Source organism: Hoplias malabaricus, chromosome 3, assembly GCF_029633855.1.
Source record: "Hoplias malabaricus isolate fHopMal1 chromosome 3, fHopMal1.hap1, whole genome shotgun sequence".
NCBI lineage: Eukaryota > Metazoa > Chordata > Actinopteri > Characiformes > Erythrinidae > Hoplias > Hoplias malabaricus.
In genome coordinates, this window is record NC_089802.1 from 8,400,400 (window position 1) to 8,419,837 (window position 19,438).

Here is a 19,438-nt window from a genome sequence, read left to right on the forward strand (position 1 = left end):
CATATTACAGAGAATATAAAGCTCTACTATTGTTCCAGTTCTGAAAACCTTCACGTGTTTCTCTTTAATCTCTTTTTGTGAGAAGACAACCTATTGCTGAGTTGTGTCTGAGAGGATGTGGAGATATGAAGAAGAAATCACTGAAAAAGGGCAAATAATGGGGAGAAGAAAAAAAAAAACCTTGGTGTCCAGTGCCCAGACCTCAAAATCACTAAGATGTTGACATAAAGCCCAAAACACTGACCTTTGGAGTTGGTATATCCTTGTGTGTATATATATATATGTGTGTGTGTGTATTTATTTATTTATTAATTTTTAAAGTAAATACTGGTTTTATTTTTAGTGGTTAACACTTCTGTATAATTTTCTATTTAGTACGTGTTCTGCTTTTGTATTAAATGTAAAAATGTATACCTTCAAAAAAAATGAGGACCTACTTTATGTTTTGACTGGAATTTAACAAACCAATGTTGATTGCTGATTGGTGCACAGCACTGTCAGGTCAAGTTCCATTCAGGTTCTCCTTTCTTTGATAAAGATTGATGATTCCAGAATCATGCAGCTTCTTCCACGTCTGGATCTCTAAATTGTAGTCATGGTTCACGTAGAAAACAATGTTGGTTTTGGTTGCTCTTTCAAAATAGTAGGTGGAGTATTTTTTATAGTCTTCAGTAATAAATCCATAAACATTCACCTAATTTAGGAAAGTGTGGAAATGTTATTACTTATACAGAGTTGAGGTTTTGTTGTTATAATGATATTAATAATGATACTATTAATGACAGACATAATACTTATCAATGACATTATTAGTGTCAGTACAATGAACTAGAGGAAGATAAAGCTAAAATTTAAAGTTAACTGTAAATAATACTTTAAATATACCTACAGTACAACAATAACAATAAAAACTAAATGTACTGATTTGCTTACTATATCACAAGTGTGAAGAGCCAAGAACAGAGTGAATGCTCCATTGGTGGGTCTGTAAATATGCCAGTAACTTAGATTCAGACTTTTGGATAGCAAGAATCTGCAATCATAATATTAGACACTAAGACACTGCATGTTGTGTGACAAAAGAGTAATAAACAAACAAATAAAAGAGTATTGTCTGTAATAAATCTGATTATGCATTATGTCCAACAGATTTAGTTTGTCATCCTGAAGTGGTTTATCATAAAGAATCTGAGAACTGAGAAGTGTCAAATGAATATTCATGACCTCTTTAAATAAAATACCAAAATTTACATTTAAATCTGTTATATTTTTAGAATTTTAATAACTTGTGTTTCCATAAACAAGCTTTACAAAATTCAGAGTTCTTGCATAAAGTGAGAAGTCAAGAAATATTCACTCACAACGAGGAAAGAACCTTGTGAGGAACCAAGACTCTAAAGGTGGACCCATCCTCCTCTGGTCTACACCAGAGCAAACACATTACAAACATCGATTTTCCATTGCATGGTATCTGCTCTACTCCACTTTAGTCACTTGATCCCTGGTTGGTTTTCCACTATAAAAGATTTTACAAGTGGCTGGTTTATGCTGGAGGTTTCCATTTCACCATGTAGACATGTCTCTCTGGCCAATCAGGGCCTTGCAATGTTTAGGCTGTACTTGTCTCGATTGGAACTAGGTGTGAGCAGGAACTAAAAAGTACCTGCTTTCAGGGCTTTGCCTAGTGGAAAAGCAAAAAAAAATAAAATAAAATAATAATAATAATAATAAAAATAAATAAATAATAAAAATAAAGAGCAGCCGAGTAGATACCATGCAGTGGAAATCCCAGAAAGAGCAGTGTATCAACAAACAGCAGTATGACTGAATACATGTTCAGTTACACTTTTTGTACAGCAGTCTATAATGTTTTATAAGTGGGCTATCCTCTGTGATAAGAAAGTGTAGTGCAAGGCAGGCGAACAATGAGCAGTTCGATTAAAACTAAAGGCCAAGTTTCATTATTCAGTCTGTGTCATGAAAATAACATTTTACAAACCTATTCCGAACGTATCGTAGAAAATCTGGATGAAGAACATAAAATCTGTCCTTTTCAAACTGCTTATCATAAAAAGTTAACGGCCTAAACAAGAAAAACAATAGTGAATGTCAGAAATGCCTTCATTTTTTCTAAATGTTATGTTCTAAGGGCTATAGTCACATACATTAACTACCTACACACTTAAAAATTATGGTTCTAAAAAAGGTTCTTTAGTAAGGACAGAGGTTCTATATAAAGCCCTGAACATTTGAAGAAACTTGCACGATTAAAGGGTTCGTTGCATTGTGAAGGGGCTTCATATTGATGTAAAATGTGCAATATATTGGTTCTATATAGCATCTTTGAGACAAGGGTTCTATATATCTCAAAAATGGCTCTTCTGTTGTAACCAGCTTGACATCGCAACAATACGAGAACCTTTTTTGGTGCCATATAGGAGTCTTTTTTGGAAAGATGTTATATAGAATCATCTATAGGACATTTTCCATCAATCTGAAAAACCTTTTCACAACACAAAGAACCCTTTAATCATGCAAAAGGTTCTTCAGGTGTTTTCTTTAATAATGAACCCCTGTAGAGCCCTAATTTTTAAGTGTGCAGTATATTCACAGAGGGTTCTTACCTTACACCCACAAAATTTTTCTTTGTTAATCTTGAATTCTGAAGAAGACCTTGAATCCACTCAAAATCTCTCAGGCCTTCTGGAATGATTACGCATTTAATTCCCTTGGGGTTTAAATGGACATTTGTGAGGTTACATTTTTTAAACACACACACATTAAAAAGAAATATGTAAAATCCAAAACATCAGTCAGGAGCTTTCAGCGTTCAGGAGGTTCACCGTTAAAACACAAAAACTACAAAGTGCTACTGTACAGTCAGTGGAGCTTAGAGAATGGACAGTGAATTTAGAAAAAGCATGTTGTTCATAATCAGATGTAAATAAATGGGATACGTATAGCCTTTTTTTCTGGGGTCTCAATGAAATGTCTTTAAAATTCTTTGGTCAAAATATATCAAGGATTAAACAACACAGCACTTTTATTAATCTGTCTCAGTAGGTTGTAGCTTCTGCTGAGAACGAGCCTCCGTTTACCCGAGGGCAAATCCTGTTTCACTCATAAACCTTGCCCTCCATTTTGCCTAGGGGTCAGGGCTCTCAATCCTTGTTGGTAAAAAGGGGTAGTGCTATATATCTCTTGAAACTGAGATTTTTCTGGGGCACACTTCCAACGAAGGGCTTTGTGTGTCTTGTGAATCACAGGCAAGATGACATAAGCATAAAACATTGTTAGTAGATTAACAATGTCATTGAATTTCTTAAATTTCCACTTCATACTCAGAGATTTACGAGTGGGCGAAAGTTTTGAAAGTATGACATTTCAGGTTTTGGTTCATTCCCTAATGTAAGTTTTTAACCATTACAGTTTGTAACTCAGCTCCAAGGGGCAAGAAAATACTCGAAAGCAAGCAATATATATATATAAAGAGATTCACCCTAAATGTGATGGGCTCAGGGGTAAAGAGCAAGGTGAAGAAATACTAGTTTTAGTATTTGCTTTGCTCTTTGTCTTCTGTTTTGATTGTTGCCATATTTAATCACTAGGCATATTTCGAACTTGCAAGTTGTGTTTATTTTTTCTCTTTACACCCTCATACGTAAGTGTGTGCATTGCAGTACTTATATAATATTTAAGGCAACACACCAAGTGCATCAGTACCACATATGTACCTGCAAACCCCCTTAACGCATTGTAAAACCATTAAAACTCTAGTTAAACTCTCAAATGTTCTGACCTTGGGAAACACACCTGATTTGTTAGAAAAGGTACCAACCTCATTCTTTGGAATGCCACTGAAACCATATTTTTTCAGTCTATAATATGACTGGTGTAAGGCAAATGCAGTGTGCACATAAACTGAAGTTTTGTTTCCAACATCTTCCTCATAGCCTTTGATAACAGCTCCATTCATTCTGTTCAGAACAGAATACATTTTAATGTCACAAATTCACTCCTAAAGTAATGTTTACTAACCAACAAAGTTCAAATTAAAATGTGGAGAAAAACAGGTGCATTTTGAAAACAACAAGAAAAAAAAAACAATTCTTCTCACCTAAACACATAATGATGTGAATCAATCTCTTGGCCCTTTCCTGATCCATTGAGAATGCCCCCAGTGCCTACCACAGCACAGCGTATACAGCCATCATGTGCACCTTCAGGCACTGCGAATAGCAGAGGGAACTTCGGTTTTGATATCAGATCTACTGCTGGTTTTATATCTTTAAAGAAATGCCAAAGACAACAATTCAGCTTTCTCTTCCATGTGGCAGGCAGAGCTTCAGTTCCCTAGCCGAGCATGTACACCACAATATACCAATATTAGTCAATAGGCAAGGCTCTGAACATTACATTCATGCTATATTTGCTTTAAAACAAATATATATACATATATACAGAACTTTGTCAGGTGTTTGCATAAAAGGTTTTCCCAAATACTGTAAATATAACAAGGAAAAATTAGTATAAAGACCATACAGTTATCAACAATTGATAAGAGATAACACTGTATAACTGCATAGACCGTGTACACATTTTGAAACACTATTGTACACAATGGCTGCACCCCTTTAGCAAACAGAAGTGAATAGAAAACTAGAATAATCCATCAACTCCACAGGTGAGAACTATGTACAAAAGGTATTTGAAGTTGTCTTCAGCATACCATTGTACGTGTACTCCATGAATCCAAAGGGGTTGTTGAAGTGTGACAACCGATTCCATTCACTAATATTGAGCAGACCATTGTGCAGCCAAAGCTGGATGTTGTGAAGTCCTGCTGCCTGGAATTCTTTATTTTTGGACTTCCAGAGAGACTGTGAACACACCTTTAAAAAAGGAAATAGGAAGAAAGAAAGTAAGCCAAAGTTTTTGATCTATGATCTGATCTGGCCACAATGACGTAAAATATTATACACAAGAGCAAAGACATCCTCAGTCAATAATAAACACAGTTGGAAAATTATTTAATTTACTTAAGCAAATGATTACCCTGTTTGGAAAAGTAACTTCAACATTTGTGGGCTAGGTGGGTAATAAGACGGGAGTAATATTTTAACAAGTAGTACCATTAATGAAATATGCATTTTCTTGGTTACTTAAAACGTATTTTGTTATCACCACTGTAACTAGTTCAGTTAAATTTGGATTAATATCTGAAGATCAACATAGTAGTGGTGGTGTTGAAATGATATGGTATTATTCTAAAATACTCACTTTTGCTTTGTTTTGGATGTATTTAAATGTTCAGGTGAAATATGATGTACATATGGAGTTACTGATATCAGATGATACCATCAGCTCTTACCGTTCAGTGTCTTACCTGTGCAGGGAATCAAACCCTAGTGATCAGTTCCTACCTGCCTGTGCTAGAAGGACTGGGAACTGAAACAGTGGTACTGTTCTTTTTAACTAGAAATAGGTAACAGAACATTTCACAGAGGTTTATATATTGTGCATGAGTGTTCTGAAAGTGTGCACCAGAGAGATTATCCTATTACACATAAAAAAGATTACAATTATGATCAAAATGATCATCCAGCAGTGATTTTATGAATAACTCACATAAATGAATGTGAGTGCATATATTACATCTTAACCCCATGAGCGGGAATTAGCGTAATATGCCAGGAGGCCAGTTGTATCAGTCAAATTATATAAAACAAATATATATATATATATATATATATATATATATATATATATATATATATATATATATATATATATATATATATATATTTAAAATTTCAATATTATTTTTTGTCCAAAATACAGAAAAGAAAAGAAAACAAAGAACAAAGGGAAATAATAGAAAAGGAGAAGTAAATATGGAAAACTTACCAGTCCTTTTTCTTGGTTATTCTTCAAGTAAACATCCTCAAAGTCCCATGTTGGATATTTTGAGAAATTTTTTTTAAAAAGCACTGGCATAACAGTTATATCAACACTGAGGTTGTGGTTGCCTGAAAGCATCTCCTGATGTGATTTAACATGACTTGGAGAAGGCAAAATATCTTTAACAGCACTTTTTGTAGTTTTATTTGATGACAATTCCAGAAAAGGGGCCAAGATAGTAGCAGTTCCTTGATCAAGTCTCCATAAGAATTCTGACTTCAGCACAGCACTGTACACCTTTTGGGGACTTTAATAAAAAATAGAAGGAAAATAAAATGACTGAGAAAAACTCAGTTTTCAATTACAAAAGCTATAAAATGTCTATTACATTGCCTATAGATACACATTCAGTGTGGTATACAGATAAAGAAACAAATTGTATGACCATTGGTATAAAGCTTGGAGAAATGGAATACAATGATTTTTGACAGATATACTGTTTAATAAGATGAATATGACAGATATAAGTTTTAAAGATGAACTTACCCAGTCCATGTTCCTTGGAACCTTTTCCAAATTAATAAATAGAATAAGGTGCAGAAAAGCAAGGAAACAACAAGAGGAACTACCTTCCGCATGGTTCCTGATTGACTGCTCCTTGGTCTGGATTGTTTAAATATATTGGTGCATGAAGTTTGAGTAGCATTAGTGAGTTGTTAAGAGGGCTGGACTTAGCTAAAGCATATATGGAGTGGTACCTCTGACTTTGGTTTATGGATTATGAACTTCAAATTACATTGAAGATCACTTATTACTAACCACAAACAAATTCATTGTTTTCATATAATTTACCAAGCTCGTAAAGACTTACAGGTACTTATTATTTATCTCTTTCTAATTAAATATTAAACTAATAGTGGTATTAAAAATTCAAGTACATGACAAACACAAACCAAAGTTGACAGTTGGATTAGTCAGTGGACATTTGGCTCAGCCAAGATCATTTGCTTAGTTTAAAAAAATACTGCTGTAAGTTACATTAATACACTGATATACAATGTGAATAACAATGTGTATAAGGATAAAGAGTGGGAAATGCTCATAATGTTTTGTGAAGTGTTGATTAATGCAATAACTTTAAGGCCCATTCATCTAAAGCATATCTTGAATGTTAGTCATGTTTTATAGTGCACTGTATCCTTTTATGTCATCCATATAAAAATGTATTTTAGAAATAGCAATATATATAAAACACCCTGGACTGGAGAATAACTTTAAAGCTGGAGGTAGGTACTACCTCTGACAAAAATAGAGTGGACATTTTTACCTATGATTCTTGTCATAATTTGACACACCGCAGACTGAATAGTCTTCAAGGGGTGACTCTTCCTGATTTTGTGCAGAAGTGACACAGATTAGTTAAATTAATTCAATATGGTATGTATGTCCATTCTGGATGTCTGTTCAGTCCATTCTTCAGGAAATCCTTATATGGAATAAAGCTTAAGTTGTTCTTCCATATCATTTTCAGTCACATCACCAAATGTCTCCTGATTTTCTTTTAGCAGCTTGAAGATAGCAGCTAGTTGCTCCTGTTGAACTCTAAAAGAAATAAAGACACACACACATATACATATATATATATATATAAATAAATTCCCAAACTGGGAGATGCCTTTAAGAAGAAATATGTTACAGAACTTTCTAATCCAGCTGTTCTGTGGCCCATCAGCACACTTTAGCCCATATGTTTCTATTTGAAAACTCCAGTAACCCTCCAATTTCATAATGAAGTATATCATACTATCATTTATTATATGATGATAAAAATATATTATTACCTTACGTTTTATTATAAGAAGAATTTAACCATTTTGGTCATAGACTCTCTTGCTCTGTTGGCAATGATGCGTGTGTACATTTCAGTGTTTCTCTTTGCATGTTCAGCCCATGTTATTAAGTGTAAACCTACATGAATTAACCTATGATACCATTATGTAAATGAAAAGACTAATTTGTATTGAGCTAAGGTGTGTCTAAAATAATCATACAAAGAACAGAGTTACTTCAGTTCAATGATTTTTCACACCGGCTGCCAGGCCAAGAGCTAGTAACATTCTGAGAAAAAGGACAAATGTCCATTCAAAATTCAATCTGCTTTTACAAAAATATAAAAGCATTTATGCTTCTGCTGAGTTTAAGAAAATCAGAACATCAAAGACATCTTACCAATACTAACACTGCACTGAATTAATATCACCCTCACATTTTGATTGACAAAGAATGATTAAGAGTAGTACTGACATATTTACTATGTATTAAATCAACTTAAAATATATAAATAAGATCAAAATAGTTACGTGTCGATGTGGCGTGTACACTACCAAACCAAATGCTTGACGACAAAACTAGAAAATACTGCAAATGTCCATAATTTTCTTTAAACGTTTTTATTTACTTGCCGTATTTTAGACATGCCCAGATGTTGAGACAGCTGCCTTTTGTGTCATATAAATTATTTGATACATGTAAGAGTTATAAAAGCACAATACACTTTGGAGCTACTTCAGTTTTAGTTCCATTAAAACATTTTTAAGCTGCTTTTAGATATTTTTTGTACCAACATTTATTTAAACAAATTTACTTAAAGTCATTGGACCATTTACTACAATAACAAACTCATCCCTCAGCATATGGGTATGTACCAAAATTTCTGAAATGATCAGCAATCGCAAACTACAGGTTAATAAGAAACCCTTTTATTGCTAAACTCTTTTTTGTTGTTGTTGTTGTTGTGCTTTTACCTACAAGACTATGACATTCATGAAGTCTTTCAGTCTGGATTTAGACCAAATCACAGCACCGAAACAGCTCTAGTAACCAATGACTCACTCCTTTCACTTGATAAGGGCTGCATTTCTATCCTGGTACTGCTTGACTTTAGCACAGCATTGGATAGAATAGATCATGTGATGTTACCTGATAGGCTAGAAAATATGTTAGGAATAATAGGATCTGCCCTTAACTAGACTGTTATCTGTTTGTTTACGTGAATAATAAATCCTCACATCATATTATATTTAAATATGGTGTTCCACCAGGGTCAGTGCTAGCTCCACTACTATTCACAGCATTCTGTAGGCATTGTATTCAATTCTACTGCTATGCTGACAACACACATCTGTATATCTGCAAAACCTAATGATGTTGCTTGTTTACATAAAATAACAGACTGTCTAATAGAAATGAAAACTGGATAAAAAAAATGGTCTCATGTTAAATTCTGATGAAACAGAAGTCTTGTTACCATGTATAGTTACTCAGAAAGGTATGTTTGGAAGTGCTGCTGTTAATTTTGATACTGAAATACCAAGTACCTTCATTAAAACCCTAGGGGTAGATTTTGATTCAGCTCTCACATTTGACACCCACATATCCGATAGTCAAACCGCCTTCTTCCAATTGTGCAGTATTGTCACTGATGCAAATTTGGCATATTTTATTCTTAGAAATGCAGAAAAACTAGTCTTTAGAACTTCATGCTTAGAATGGCATTGACAATAAAATAGTCCTCTTCGCATATAAATCTCTAAATGGTTTAGGGCCTCTCTATTTTACTGAACTTCTCATACCTTAAAACCTATCACATACACTTTGTTGACAGTTCTCTGTTTACTCTTAGTTCCTCATATTATAAAAAAGATGCAGGAGGAAGAGTCTTCTGTCAGAAAGCTCCTCAACTCTGGAATAGCCTTCCTATTACTGTTTAGGGCTCATAAACTCTCAAATCAAATCTAGATTGAATATATGCTATTGGTTGATTACCCATATTCAGGTTACTCCTTCTTTACTGATGTTACTGATGCCTACACTCACGCTCTCTCTCTCTCTCTCTCTTATGACTGTTGCCTGCACATTTGTGTCTGTACTTTACACTGAGGCTACTAACACCCTAAACCCCCTACATTACATATAACTCATTCATCTCTATCAATTCACTTTTACTTGGGTTTTGTTATTTGTTGTGCCCTTTGCTGACCAAAGGTTCCCCCATTATGAATCTTGGTTCCTTCCGAGGTTTCTTCCTCATGCCCTGGGGGAGTTTTTCCTTGCCATTATCGCCCTTGGTGGCTCATAGCAGGCTCTGACCCGGATCTCTGTTATTAGAAGTGCTATATAAATTGACTTTTTGTCATTAAGACGCCATGTTTAAACAATTGAGGGGTTAGTACACAAGGGATTGGCGGCCACACTTTCTAGGTTAATTAGTCTAAACCTCACTAAACAAACAAAAACATGACTATCCAGTTTTTATTAGTACTCGATGTCTGTGCTAGACTACTTACTACAATTTCCCTGTAAATAATTACAGGTACTAAAACAGCATGGAATCTATCCTTTTCTATCCTCCAAGCAAGCAGTAATATCTAGAGTAAGTCATCAATCCTGCTGAAGGGTTAAGCAGACTGTATGTTTTCAGCCCTACCCAGGTATGTCTGTCTTCTTCTATGTACTTTTATTCAATTTATTTATTTATTTGTGTCTGTTGCCATGTGCATGTTTTGTTATCTTTGAACATGTGCTTGTGTCATACTAGTATTGATTTAGCCACACCCCTTCCTTTTATCTCTCATGACTTTCAGGTGTGCCTGATTTTTTACAGTTCATAAGTCCTGTCCTCAGTCTCAGTCTTGGTTGACAATGTGTCTCCTTGTCTAGTCCTCTTCTGTGTTTTCATGTTTAGTCTACATACTTAATTGTTCTCGGGATTAGCATATTTCCTTGTTTCTATCAGTGCTTATCTTTGTTGTAGTACTCTAGAAGTGTCTTCGTTTTGGTATCATGTGTAGATGCCATCATCTCAGTCCAGGTAATTCTCTGTTAGTCAGTCTTCGGCCTTAGTCATTAGTCTCCTTGTATTTCTGACTATTATCTTTATTACTATGATTACAATTGTTATCACCCTTTGGTTATTTTTATCTTGTCTCTAGTGCTCATTTCCTTGGAGTTATTGCATTTTCTTGGAGTTTAGGTTCTTAGTTTAGTGTCTTTGATTTGTTCTTGGTGTTTGAGTGTTTTCACTACCTGTGTTTAAATAAGTCAAGCCTTCAAGTACCTATGTTCAAGCCAGCATCCAGCATTATACAAGCTCTCTGTGTAGGAATGATGAAACCTGGAAGAATTCAGCTGCAGTGAGTGCAGAATTGGACGCCCTTCTCCAATGGCACAGGACTCTATACTTTGGGAATCTTTGGAGAACATCCACTGTGTTTCTGGCATTTGTTCCAGTCTGTAATCGATTCTGGATTCATTTTTGGAGTCAAACCATAAACTAAGTGCTAGTCCCAGCTGTAAGCGGAAGTCTAAAAATAAGAGCAAGTCGAAAAGGGGCTTTGTTTTGAATCCTGTACACAGTGAATCCTCGAATCCTGTCCAGAGCGACTCCTCAAATCCCTATTCAGATTCAAGCTCAGTTGTGAGTTCCAAGGAGTCTTTAAGAGCCACTGCATGTCTTGACTGAACAATCAGACAAACCTTGTGTTTTATTTGGAGTTATTACTTTTAGGTTCTTTATTTATTACCTAGGTTTTGTTTGTGGTGTTTTTTGTGTTTTCACTACCTGTATTTAAATAAATAGTGTCTACATCTCTGAATTGACTCCTTCCTTTCTAGTTTCTCCAGAGGTGTGACACAGATCTAGTCTAAATCTAGGTTGACACACAGTTATCAAGATTATGCTTGAGATTAAAGTCCTTGTTTGGACAGTAACTGGGAAATTTCAGGCACCTCTCAATATATTTGCTTTGACCTAAAACATAATAAGACTGCCTATCTGAATATGATTGCTATTACCTAATACATATTCATTGTTTATTAGCTTCATCCATACCTTGCACACCCCTCATTTCAACACACACATGTCTAAAAGGGACTGTTTTGATAAAATATGTCAGTAGAGGTATAGTGAAGTATTGCCAGGGACACAGACTGAAAGTTTGATTTCTTTGGATTGCTCATCCTGAGCTCTGTACCCTCTCTGGTTTATCCTGTTCCAATATTTGATGTCTCCCTGTGCAAAAATAAGACTTTATAAGCTTCAAATAGAAAGGAGGGCTGAATGGTACACTCCGTTTCAGTGGGTGAGATGTACTTTTGTCAGCACACTGTTCTGACTGCTAACTCCAACTTCAATAAAAATGAGCTTTGCGTGTTCCCAGTTAAACCTAGGGTGGCACTCTGAAAGCTGTATGGGAATATGCACAGAGTGCAATATAGTTGAATCATATTAAAAGAGCTTACAGTAGAAAATCATTTGACTGCAACAAAGGAAACAGGTGTTTAATTATTGATGTGTTCATTCCATCCCATTGCTTATCCTAAGAAAAAGTCATTTTATGATCATATGCTGATTATTTGTGAATGAATAAGACTTGATGTTTAAATATATATAAATAAATAAGCACGCTAATTTGATATTTTTACGCATACTTTCTCTGCCAAGGGCAAATTTTATAAGGCAATAAGTAAACATGGATTATTATTATGCACATAATTTTGCATTGGATGTTTGGCAAATTTAAACAGATTTTCAAATGGTATATAGCATGATATCTGGGCAGATTGCTGGTGGACAAACAGTTGATTAAAGTTGCTTACTTTAGTTAGATTAAAAATAGACTAATATGGAAATTAAGTGACTAAACAAGCCAAAATAAATATATTTTACAGAACTGTAAAATGTACATGATTATTACTTAAAGATAAATCATTCAAAATCAGGACCAAAATATAATTCTGCATATAATGTCTTAAAAGTTATTTCCATAAAATTGGACAATAAATATTCTGTTAATTAATGCTTGGTTTTCAAAATCACTACAGCTCTCTTTACAGAATACAGTTCATTCATTCATTACTAACTGCTTTATCTTGTCCAGCTTTGTGGTGGACCTGGAGCCAACCCAAAACACATGGGTAATTTCACACTATACAATATTCACCTACCAACATATCTCACAGTCAGTCACCCAAGGTAGGGAATGAACCCACAACCCCAGCGTTCTGGAGCTGTGTGGCAGGGAAGTACACCGCATGTCTTGGTCCATTTCTTGTATTTTATCACATAGCAGTCTGCTGTGTCTCTTTGTGTATCAAGTCTAGTCCCTTGTAGCCATTTACACGACATCAATCTTAATACAACAACTGACAAGTGTAAACTTTAATGTTAAATTCTCCAAATATAGTCATGTATTCTCTTTATATGTATTCCATATAAATTTTAAAAAGAATGGGAACCCGAGGTGGATTAAAAAAAGATGATTATCAGTTAACCAGTACCTCCGTTCTTCCTCCAACTCTTCTTTACTCATCATCTTCTCAAGTTGGCTTGTTCGCAGCATGCCAGGCTTGTACCTGAGATTCTTGTCCTCATTAACCTCTCTTTTACCTGTAAAACATATATATGTAAAGAGTGGGAAAAAGGATAGCTGCGAAGAATCTAATCGTATAACTGCTGTGCATCTCAAAATAATAACCAGGTATTCAACATTTTTCTATGTATTTATTAACAAACACGTCACTTATTCTAATCTGATTATGTTTTAATAAACCGAACTCACTGCTCTACAAACATGGCATGTTGAATAGGTATATCTTTGCTGAACATCTAATATTATTTATTTGACGACTGTCAATTATTTAAATGACGATTTGTCATTTTCATAATTTGTGAAAATAACGAATTAGGATTCATTCATTTTTTGTTTGACCAGATATTTTCTTCAGATTAGTGATCAGCCATGTTCACATATCAACAGAGCATTTTACGTAAACAAGAAATGCACCTGAGTGAAGGGCTCCAGACTCCTCGTTCCTGGCCATAGCAGTTTCACATTTATTGGCAATAATTGTCTGTGGGGATGTATTTGTGTCATCCTCTAGGTCAGGGGCTGTATGGGTTGCAGACTGGGATTCAAAGTCTTTGCCTGACAATGGTTGCTGACAGAACACACAGAAAAGAGAAGTCTATTCAGTTATTAATTTGTATGGTCAAACTTACTGCATTCTAAACATCCAATATGCAGCAGTCTTGCTTCCTAAATATTTTTACTTTTTTCGTTTATAGTCCTACATTGTAGGCTACCTTACAGTAATTAAGACAATTTCAGTAGAACAGCTGTCTGACATTTGTATTCATTCATTCATTATCTGTAACCGCTTATGCAGTTCAGGGTCGCAGTGGGTCCAGAGCCTACCTGGAATCATTGGGCGCAAGGCAGGAATACACTCTGGAGGGGGTGCTAGTCCTTCACAGGGCAACAAACACCCTCACACCTACGAACACTTTTGAGTCACTAATCCACCAATCCACTGTGTGTTTTTGGACTGTGGGAGGAAACCGGAGCAATTGGAGGAAACCCACACGGACACAGGGAGAACATACCAATTTCCTCACAGACAGTCACCTTGAGCGGGCATCGAACCCACAACCTCCAGGTCCCTGGAGCTGTGTGACTGCGACACCGTGCGGCACATTTGTATCTATATCCATATTAAAGATATTAATAAACAAAGCTGTACTATACAGTTGAACTATTAGGAGACAGTAAGGCAACTGGAATTTTCTAAATCATTATAAAGGTATGCCCTGTGAAGGACTGGCGCTCCCTCCAGGGCGTGTTCCGGTCTTGTGCCCAGTGATTCCAAGTAGGCTCCGGACCCACCGCAACCCTGAACCGGACAAGCAGTTACAGACAATGAATGAACGAACGAATGATTGAATTATAAAAGTACCTGAAAAGATTTTTGTTTGCTACTAATTCCAAACAATTGGGCTGAGTGCAATTTTTAAAACTAATTAAAGAGCCATTAATAACAGGTAATAATGCAAAATACAATGATCTGCCTAATCTTAATTCTCATACAATCTTATGAGCATGGAAAGAAATTGTAGCGCTATAATTACAGACGGGTGTCCACCTCTTGCTCTGCAAACTTTGTTCAGGACCACTGAAGGACGTGTATTTCTGGGTGTTGAATAATTCTCAATACTGCAGTGACACTGATGTGGTGGTGTGATATAGTGTGGTCAGACACAGGAGTGTTACAGGAGTTTCCATGGATGTTCTCATTGTCCACTTGATTAAACACACCTAAAGTAATGGGAAAAATTAGGACACTCCAGTAAAACCTTTGCCTTTTTGAACATATTTAAAATATAGGCATCTGAGCTTCTTTTGAACAGCACTGAGAGACTATATAACTAAGATTATAGGAGATTATATAACTAAAATAAAACTGAAGAAATTACTTATAAAACGCATGTCATAAATTATGTCATTCTTTTAAACTTTAAGGAACTACATGGTCTGGCTCCTACATATCTCTTTGATCTTATTTCTTCATATTGTCCCTCTTGTAGGCGGCACGGTGGCGCAGTAGGTAGTGTCGCAGTCACTCAGCTCCAGGGGCCTGGAGGTTGTGGGTTCGATTCCCGCTCCGGGTGACTGTCTGTGAGGAAATTGGTGTGTGCTCCCTGTGTCCGCGTGGGTTTCCTCCAAGTGCTCCAGTTTCCTCCCACAGTCCAAAAACACACGTTGGATTTGTGACTCAAAAGTGTCGTGAGTGAATGTGTGCGTGTTGCCCTGTGAAGGACTGGCGCCCCCTCCAGGGTGTATTCCCGCCTTGCGCCCAATGATTCCAGGTAGGCTCTGGACCCACCGCGACAGGTGCATTGTCTTAGATCTTCTCGACTACTTACTGGGCCTTCTTGTAGACTTTCTGTTATGGGTGGTAGGTCTTTCAGCATTGCTGCTCCCAAACTCTTATCCTGCACCCTACACTCTGGAGGGGGTGCCAGTCCTTCACAGGGCAACGGACACTTTTAAGTCACCAATCCACCTACCAACGTGTGTTTTTGGACTGTGGGAGGAAACCGGAGCACCCGGAGGAAACCCACGCGGACACAGAGAGAACACACCAACTCCTCACAGATAGTCACCCGGAGCGGGAATCGAACCCACAACCTCTAGGTCCCTGGAGCTGTGTGACTGCGACACTACCTGCTGCCACTGGCCGCCCAAACCCCCACATTTATTACTACTTAAAATGTCTAAAACTAGAATCAAATGCACGACATCAGCTGCAAATGACTAGACCATCATTAGAAAGGACATTGAAGGAGGCTGTCTTATTTAAACCTCTAACAATACTTTGGTTAGCTCTTGACTTTTGAAGTGATTGGTATCATCACCTCTGAGGCATATGAATCAGTTAAAGAATTTAAAAAGATCTTGAAATAATGTACAAGTGAAGAACATATAAAACAATGACCAACATGCTCAGGTCAAGTCATTCTAGCAAGGGATCCATCACGGGATCTACAGGCAACTATTGGCGCATTTGATGTCAACGTACATGCATTTACTATCAGAAAGAGACCACACATGTTTGATTTTCGTAGGAGGTGGGCCAGTATGCAACCCTCGCTGTCAGAAACATCAGGGCAAGACTGGAACAATGTGGTTTGGACAGAATCCAAAGCTGAATTATTTGAGCAGTTTAACAGAAGACATTATCCAAACACAGCATTTAATCACATGACATTCATACAAACAGTAAAGCTTGTAAGTGGAAATGTCATGGTTTGGGGTTCCTTTGCTGCAGCAGGGCAAGCTCTCCATCATAGAATCCACTATGAATCCTTTAGAGGGTGCTTGAAGACAATGTGAGACCATCTGGCCAAAAACTGAAGCAAAGGTGGACTATGCAACATGACAATGACCCAAAGTATTCCAGTAAATAAAGGAATGTCTTAAAATAAGCTATTAGGGCAGAGGGTGATTTTCCACACAAGAAATTTCAATTTTCGTTCATCACATTTTACAACTTTAGAAGTTTATAAGTATCTTTTTTGCTTGTTTACTCGTTAAGTTAAGCTCCATCTCTTCAGGGTGTCAGCGACACTACGTACCTGCTTTGCCATCGTGCTGCCCCTATATTGAATCAATACTGTTCAAATGTCCATAGGTATAAATATGTTCAAAGAAACTGTGTACATGACTGTACATTGTTGGTCTACACTGTAGATACAAAGGCACATATAGTATTTAATCTGTGCTGCAGCTTGAATTGGTCATCTAGGCTCACATTGCAAAGACCTAGTCTAATACCCTTCCCCCCTAATGTGGCTAAGAACCGCCTACTTCTGTAAGAAAATCTTACTGTCACGCAGATGGCCAATCAGAAACTGGCAGAATCCTGAGAGTGAGGCCAGCTTAAAGGCTAAGCACCACTTAATGGACCTCCATGAATATTTCACATTATTTTAGTTACTGACATATATAAGTATTAATTAAAATGAAAATAGCAGCTTAATTTGCTTTAAAACTGACAATTTTATTAAATTGACGGAAAAACCCGAGCTCGCTACGGAAATTCTTGAACGCAACCGTGACGTCACTGGTGGACAACAGCTGAACAACGCCGCGGTAAAACACCGTTATGACTGACTGTTATGACAGTATCTAGCTAAATAACCAACATTATTCATGACAATAGCCTAGCAATAAGCTAAACTCAAATGTAGAGGTACCGTTATTCTTGTAAATGTGATCAAAGTCGAACTCGAATTCATCCGACACTATAAACCTCCGTAATGCAGCTACGTAGCCGAGTATAATCTGAGCACCGAGTTTAGCGAGTCAAGCTAACGTTAACTAACACCAACTAAAACAGGCGAAGTGAGTGTCCTTACCCTGTTTACCTCCATGTTACAGAGGCTCTTGAACACCTTTCGTTGGTGTCCTTACATGCCCATATTGTTGGAAAAGCGCCAGTGAAATGAGCTACAGATAACGGAGTGAGCGGATGGTCCTTTCCAAAGTGCCCGTTTAAAGTTGACAAATTTAGTCAATTTTCTGGATATTCTGGGATCTTTGGGCCATTTGTTCACAGATGTCCCACTGTACATTGAATGATTGCAGCCAAAAACAACACACCTTTTCGTCATTTTGCATTAAATTAAGTGCAACTTCTAGAGTTGTTGTCCACCATCTACGTCACAGGCAAGACTCCTATTAGAGTTTCCGAACTTTTAAACCTTATTCCTTGAATTAGTAAGAAATAACATGTTTTCTGACTATCAATAAACACAAGTTAGGAACTCAAATTCCACTGTATTTATTTGTTTGACACTTTCATAGAGCTGGTGCTTAGCCTTTAACCCACTGATGGTATCCAACTTCCTGTTCACTTCTGGGCGGAAAATCTGTGGCTGAAACTAGTCATCCTCGTCATTCATCAGTGATTTTGACTAGAGGACTCGGTCCAGCAGTGGCAATGATCTGTTGAAAAAAAATCTCCAGCAGCACTGCTGTCTGATCTATTCGTACCTGTCCAACACGCTAACACACCACCACCACTTACCCGAATCATTTGTGGTGCTGACTTAGTGAGCAGGGTAAAGGGGGCTTTTTTCTTACCTGATCTGTCTCGGTTCTGTTCTCTAGGCTGTTTAAGTGCGCCTCTAGCGGTGAGGACCGCCCAAGTTCTGAGCTTTTCTGTGTGTTTTCTGAAATTATTTGGCTCTCCTCGAAGGATTTTGTAAGTGAAGGGCTCTCATTTTTTCTAAGCACAACAGCAGCTACAAAAACGGCGAGCACAGTGAAGAAGAGAGCGGGGAAAACGAGCCAGGAGTCCAGATACTGCACGTCCATCATGTCCCGGGTTTACTGTGTATCTGCTGAAGGCTGTTATCTTACACAGAGCTGCTGCTCTTCGGGCTTATTGTGGACGTCTTCCTGCAGCCGTCTTTATAAACAGTCTTTAAGCATTGCAGGGTAGAATGAAAAGAGTCAAGATTTCTGTCGCCCTTGTTCAGAGGGAAAATTGTGCTAATTCTCACAGGACCGTGCTGAGCTCTAAATCCTCCTGTGTTTGTGTATTACATTCTGCGGCGCCTTTGCGCACAACAGCAGCGACGCTTACAATATGAGGTCCTGCGTTTCTGTAACGCAGCCCAACCGTCAACTTAAAAACACCCCAAAGTTTGATCCAGTTATCGTTCTTAAAAGGTACTCATCGGGAATTGATTCCAGGGTCTCTAACGGGTGGATTCAGAGAGCAAGGGTTTTATATAATATAAATTTCAATTCTAACGAACCAATGCTGTCAACTTGCAGGGCTTTCTATCGGCAGGAAAGATGTATATGTGGAGACTAATCTGTGCATACTTAACGAAGGCAAACCGTGTAGGAATCATATCTAAACCACTTTTATGACTTTTTATTTGTAACACTAAATGTCATCTTGAAGGCAGCACGGTGGCATAACAGGTTGTGTTGCTGCCAACCTGCTCCAGGGTACTGGAATTGTGGGTTCAGGTCATCGTCCACAGTCCAAAAGCATACAATAGTAGGTGGCTGGGCCATTCAAGTGTCCATTCGTGAAGCTGTCCAGGGTGTGTTCCTGCTTTCTGCCCAGTTATTCCGGGTAGGCTCTGGACCCAGCATGACCCTGAACTGTAAAGGTGGTTACA

General features: G+C 37.1%; 2 protein-coding genes across 2 annotated transcripts; both read right to left on the reverse strand.

The window, feature by feature from the left end:
- Positions 1-424: 424 nt before the first annotated feature.
- Positions 425-6,539, reverse strand: LOC136692120 (alpha-N-acetylgalactosaminide alpha-2,6-sialyltransferase 1-like). Its single transcript, XM_066665239.1, has 9 exons — positions 6,448-6,539; positions 5,908-6,208; positions 4,730-4,892; positions 4,118-4,286; positions 3,839-3,977; positions 2,625-2,728; positions 2,000-2,083; positions 934-1,033; positions 425-694 (listed from the first exon to the last, which is right to left on the reverse strand). Exons 1-9 carry the CDS (start codon positions 6,537-6,539, stop codon positions 503-505), a joined length of 1,344 nt encoding a protein of 447 aa, XP_066521336.1. The 3' UTR covers positions 425-502.
- On the reverse strand, positions 6,136-18,821 carry LOC136692121 (uncharacterized). Its single transcript, XM_066665241.1, has 4 exons — positions 18,384-18,821; positions 13,746-13,899; positions 13,240-13,348; positions 6,136-7,503 (listed from the first exon to the last, which is right to left on the reverse strand). The coding sequence occupies exons 1-4, from the start codon at positions 18,618-18,620 to the stop codon at positions 7,389-7,391; spliced, it is 615 nt and encodes a 204-aa protein (XP_066521338.1). The 5' UTR covers positions 18,621-18,821; the 3' UTR covers positions 6,136-7,388.
- Between the last annotated feature and the right edge of the window lie 617 nt (positions 18,822-19,438).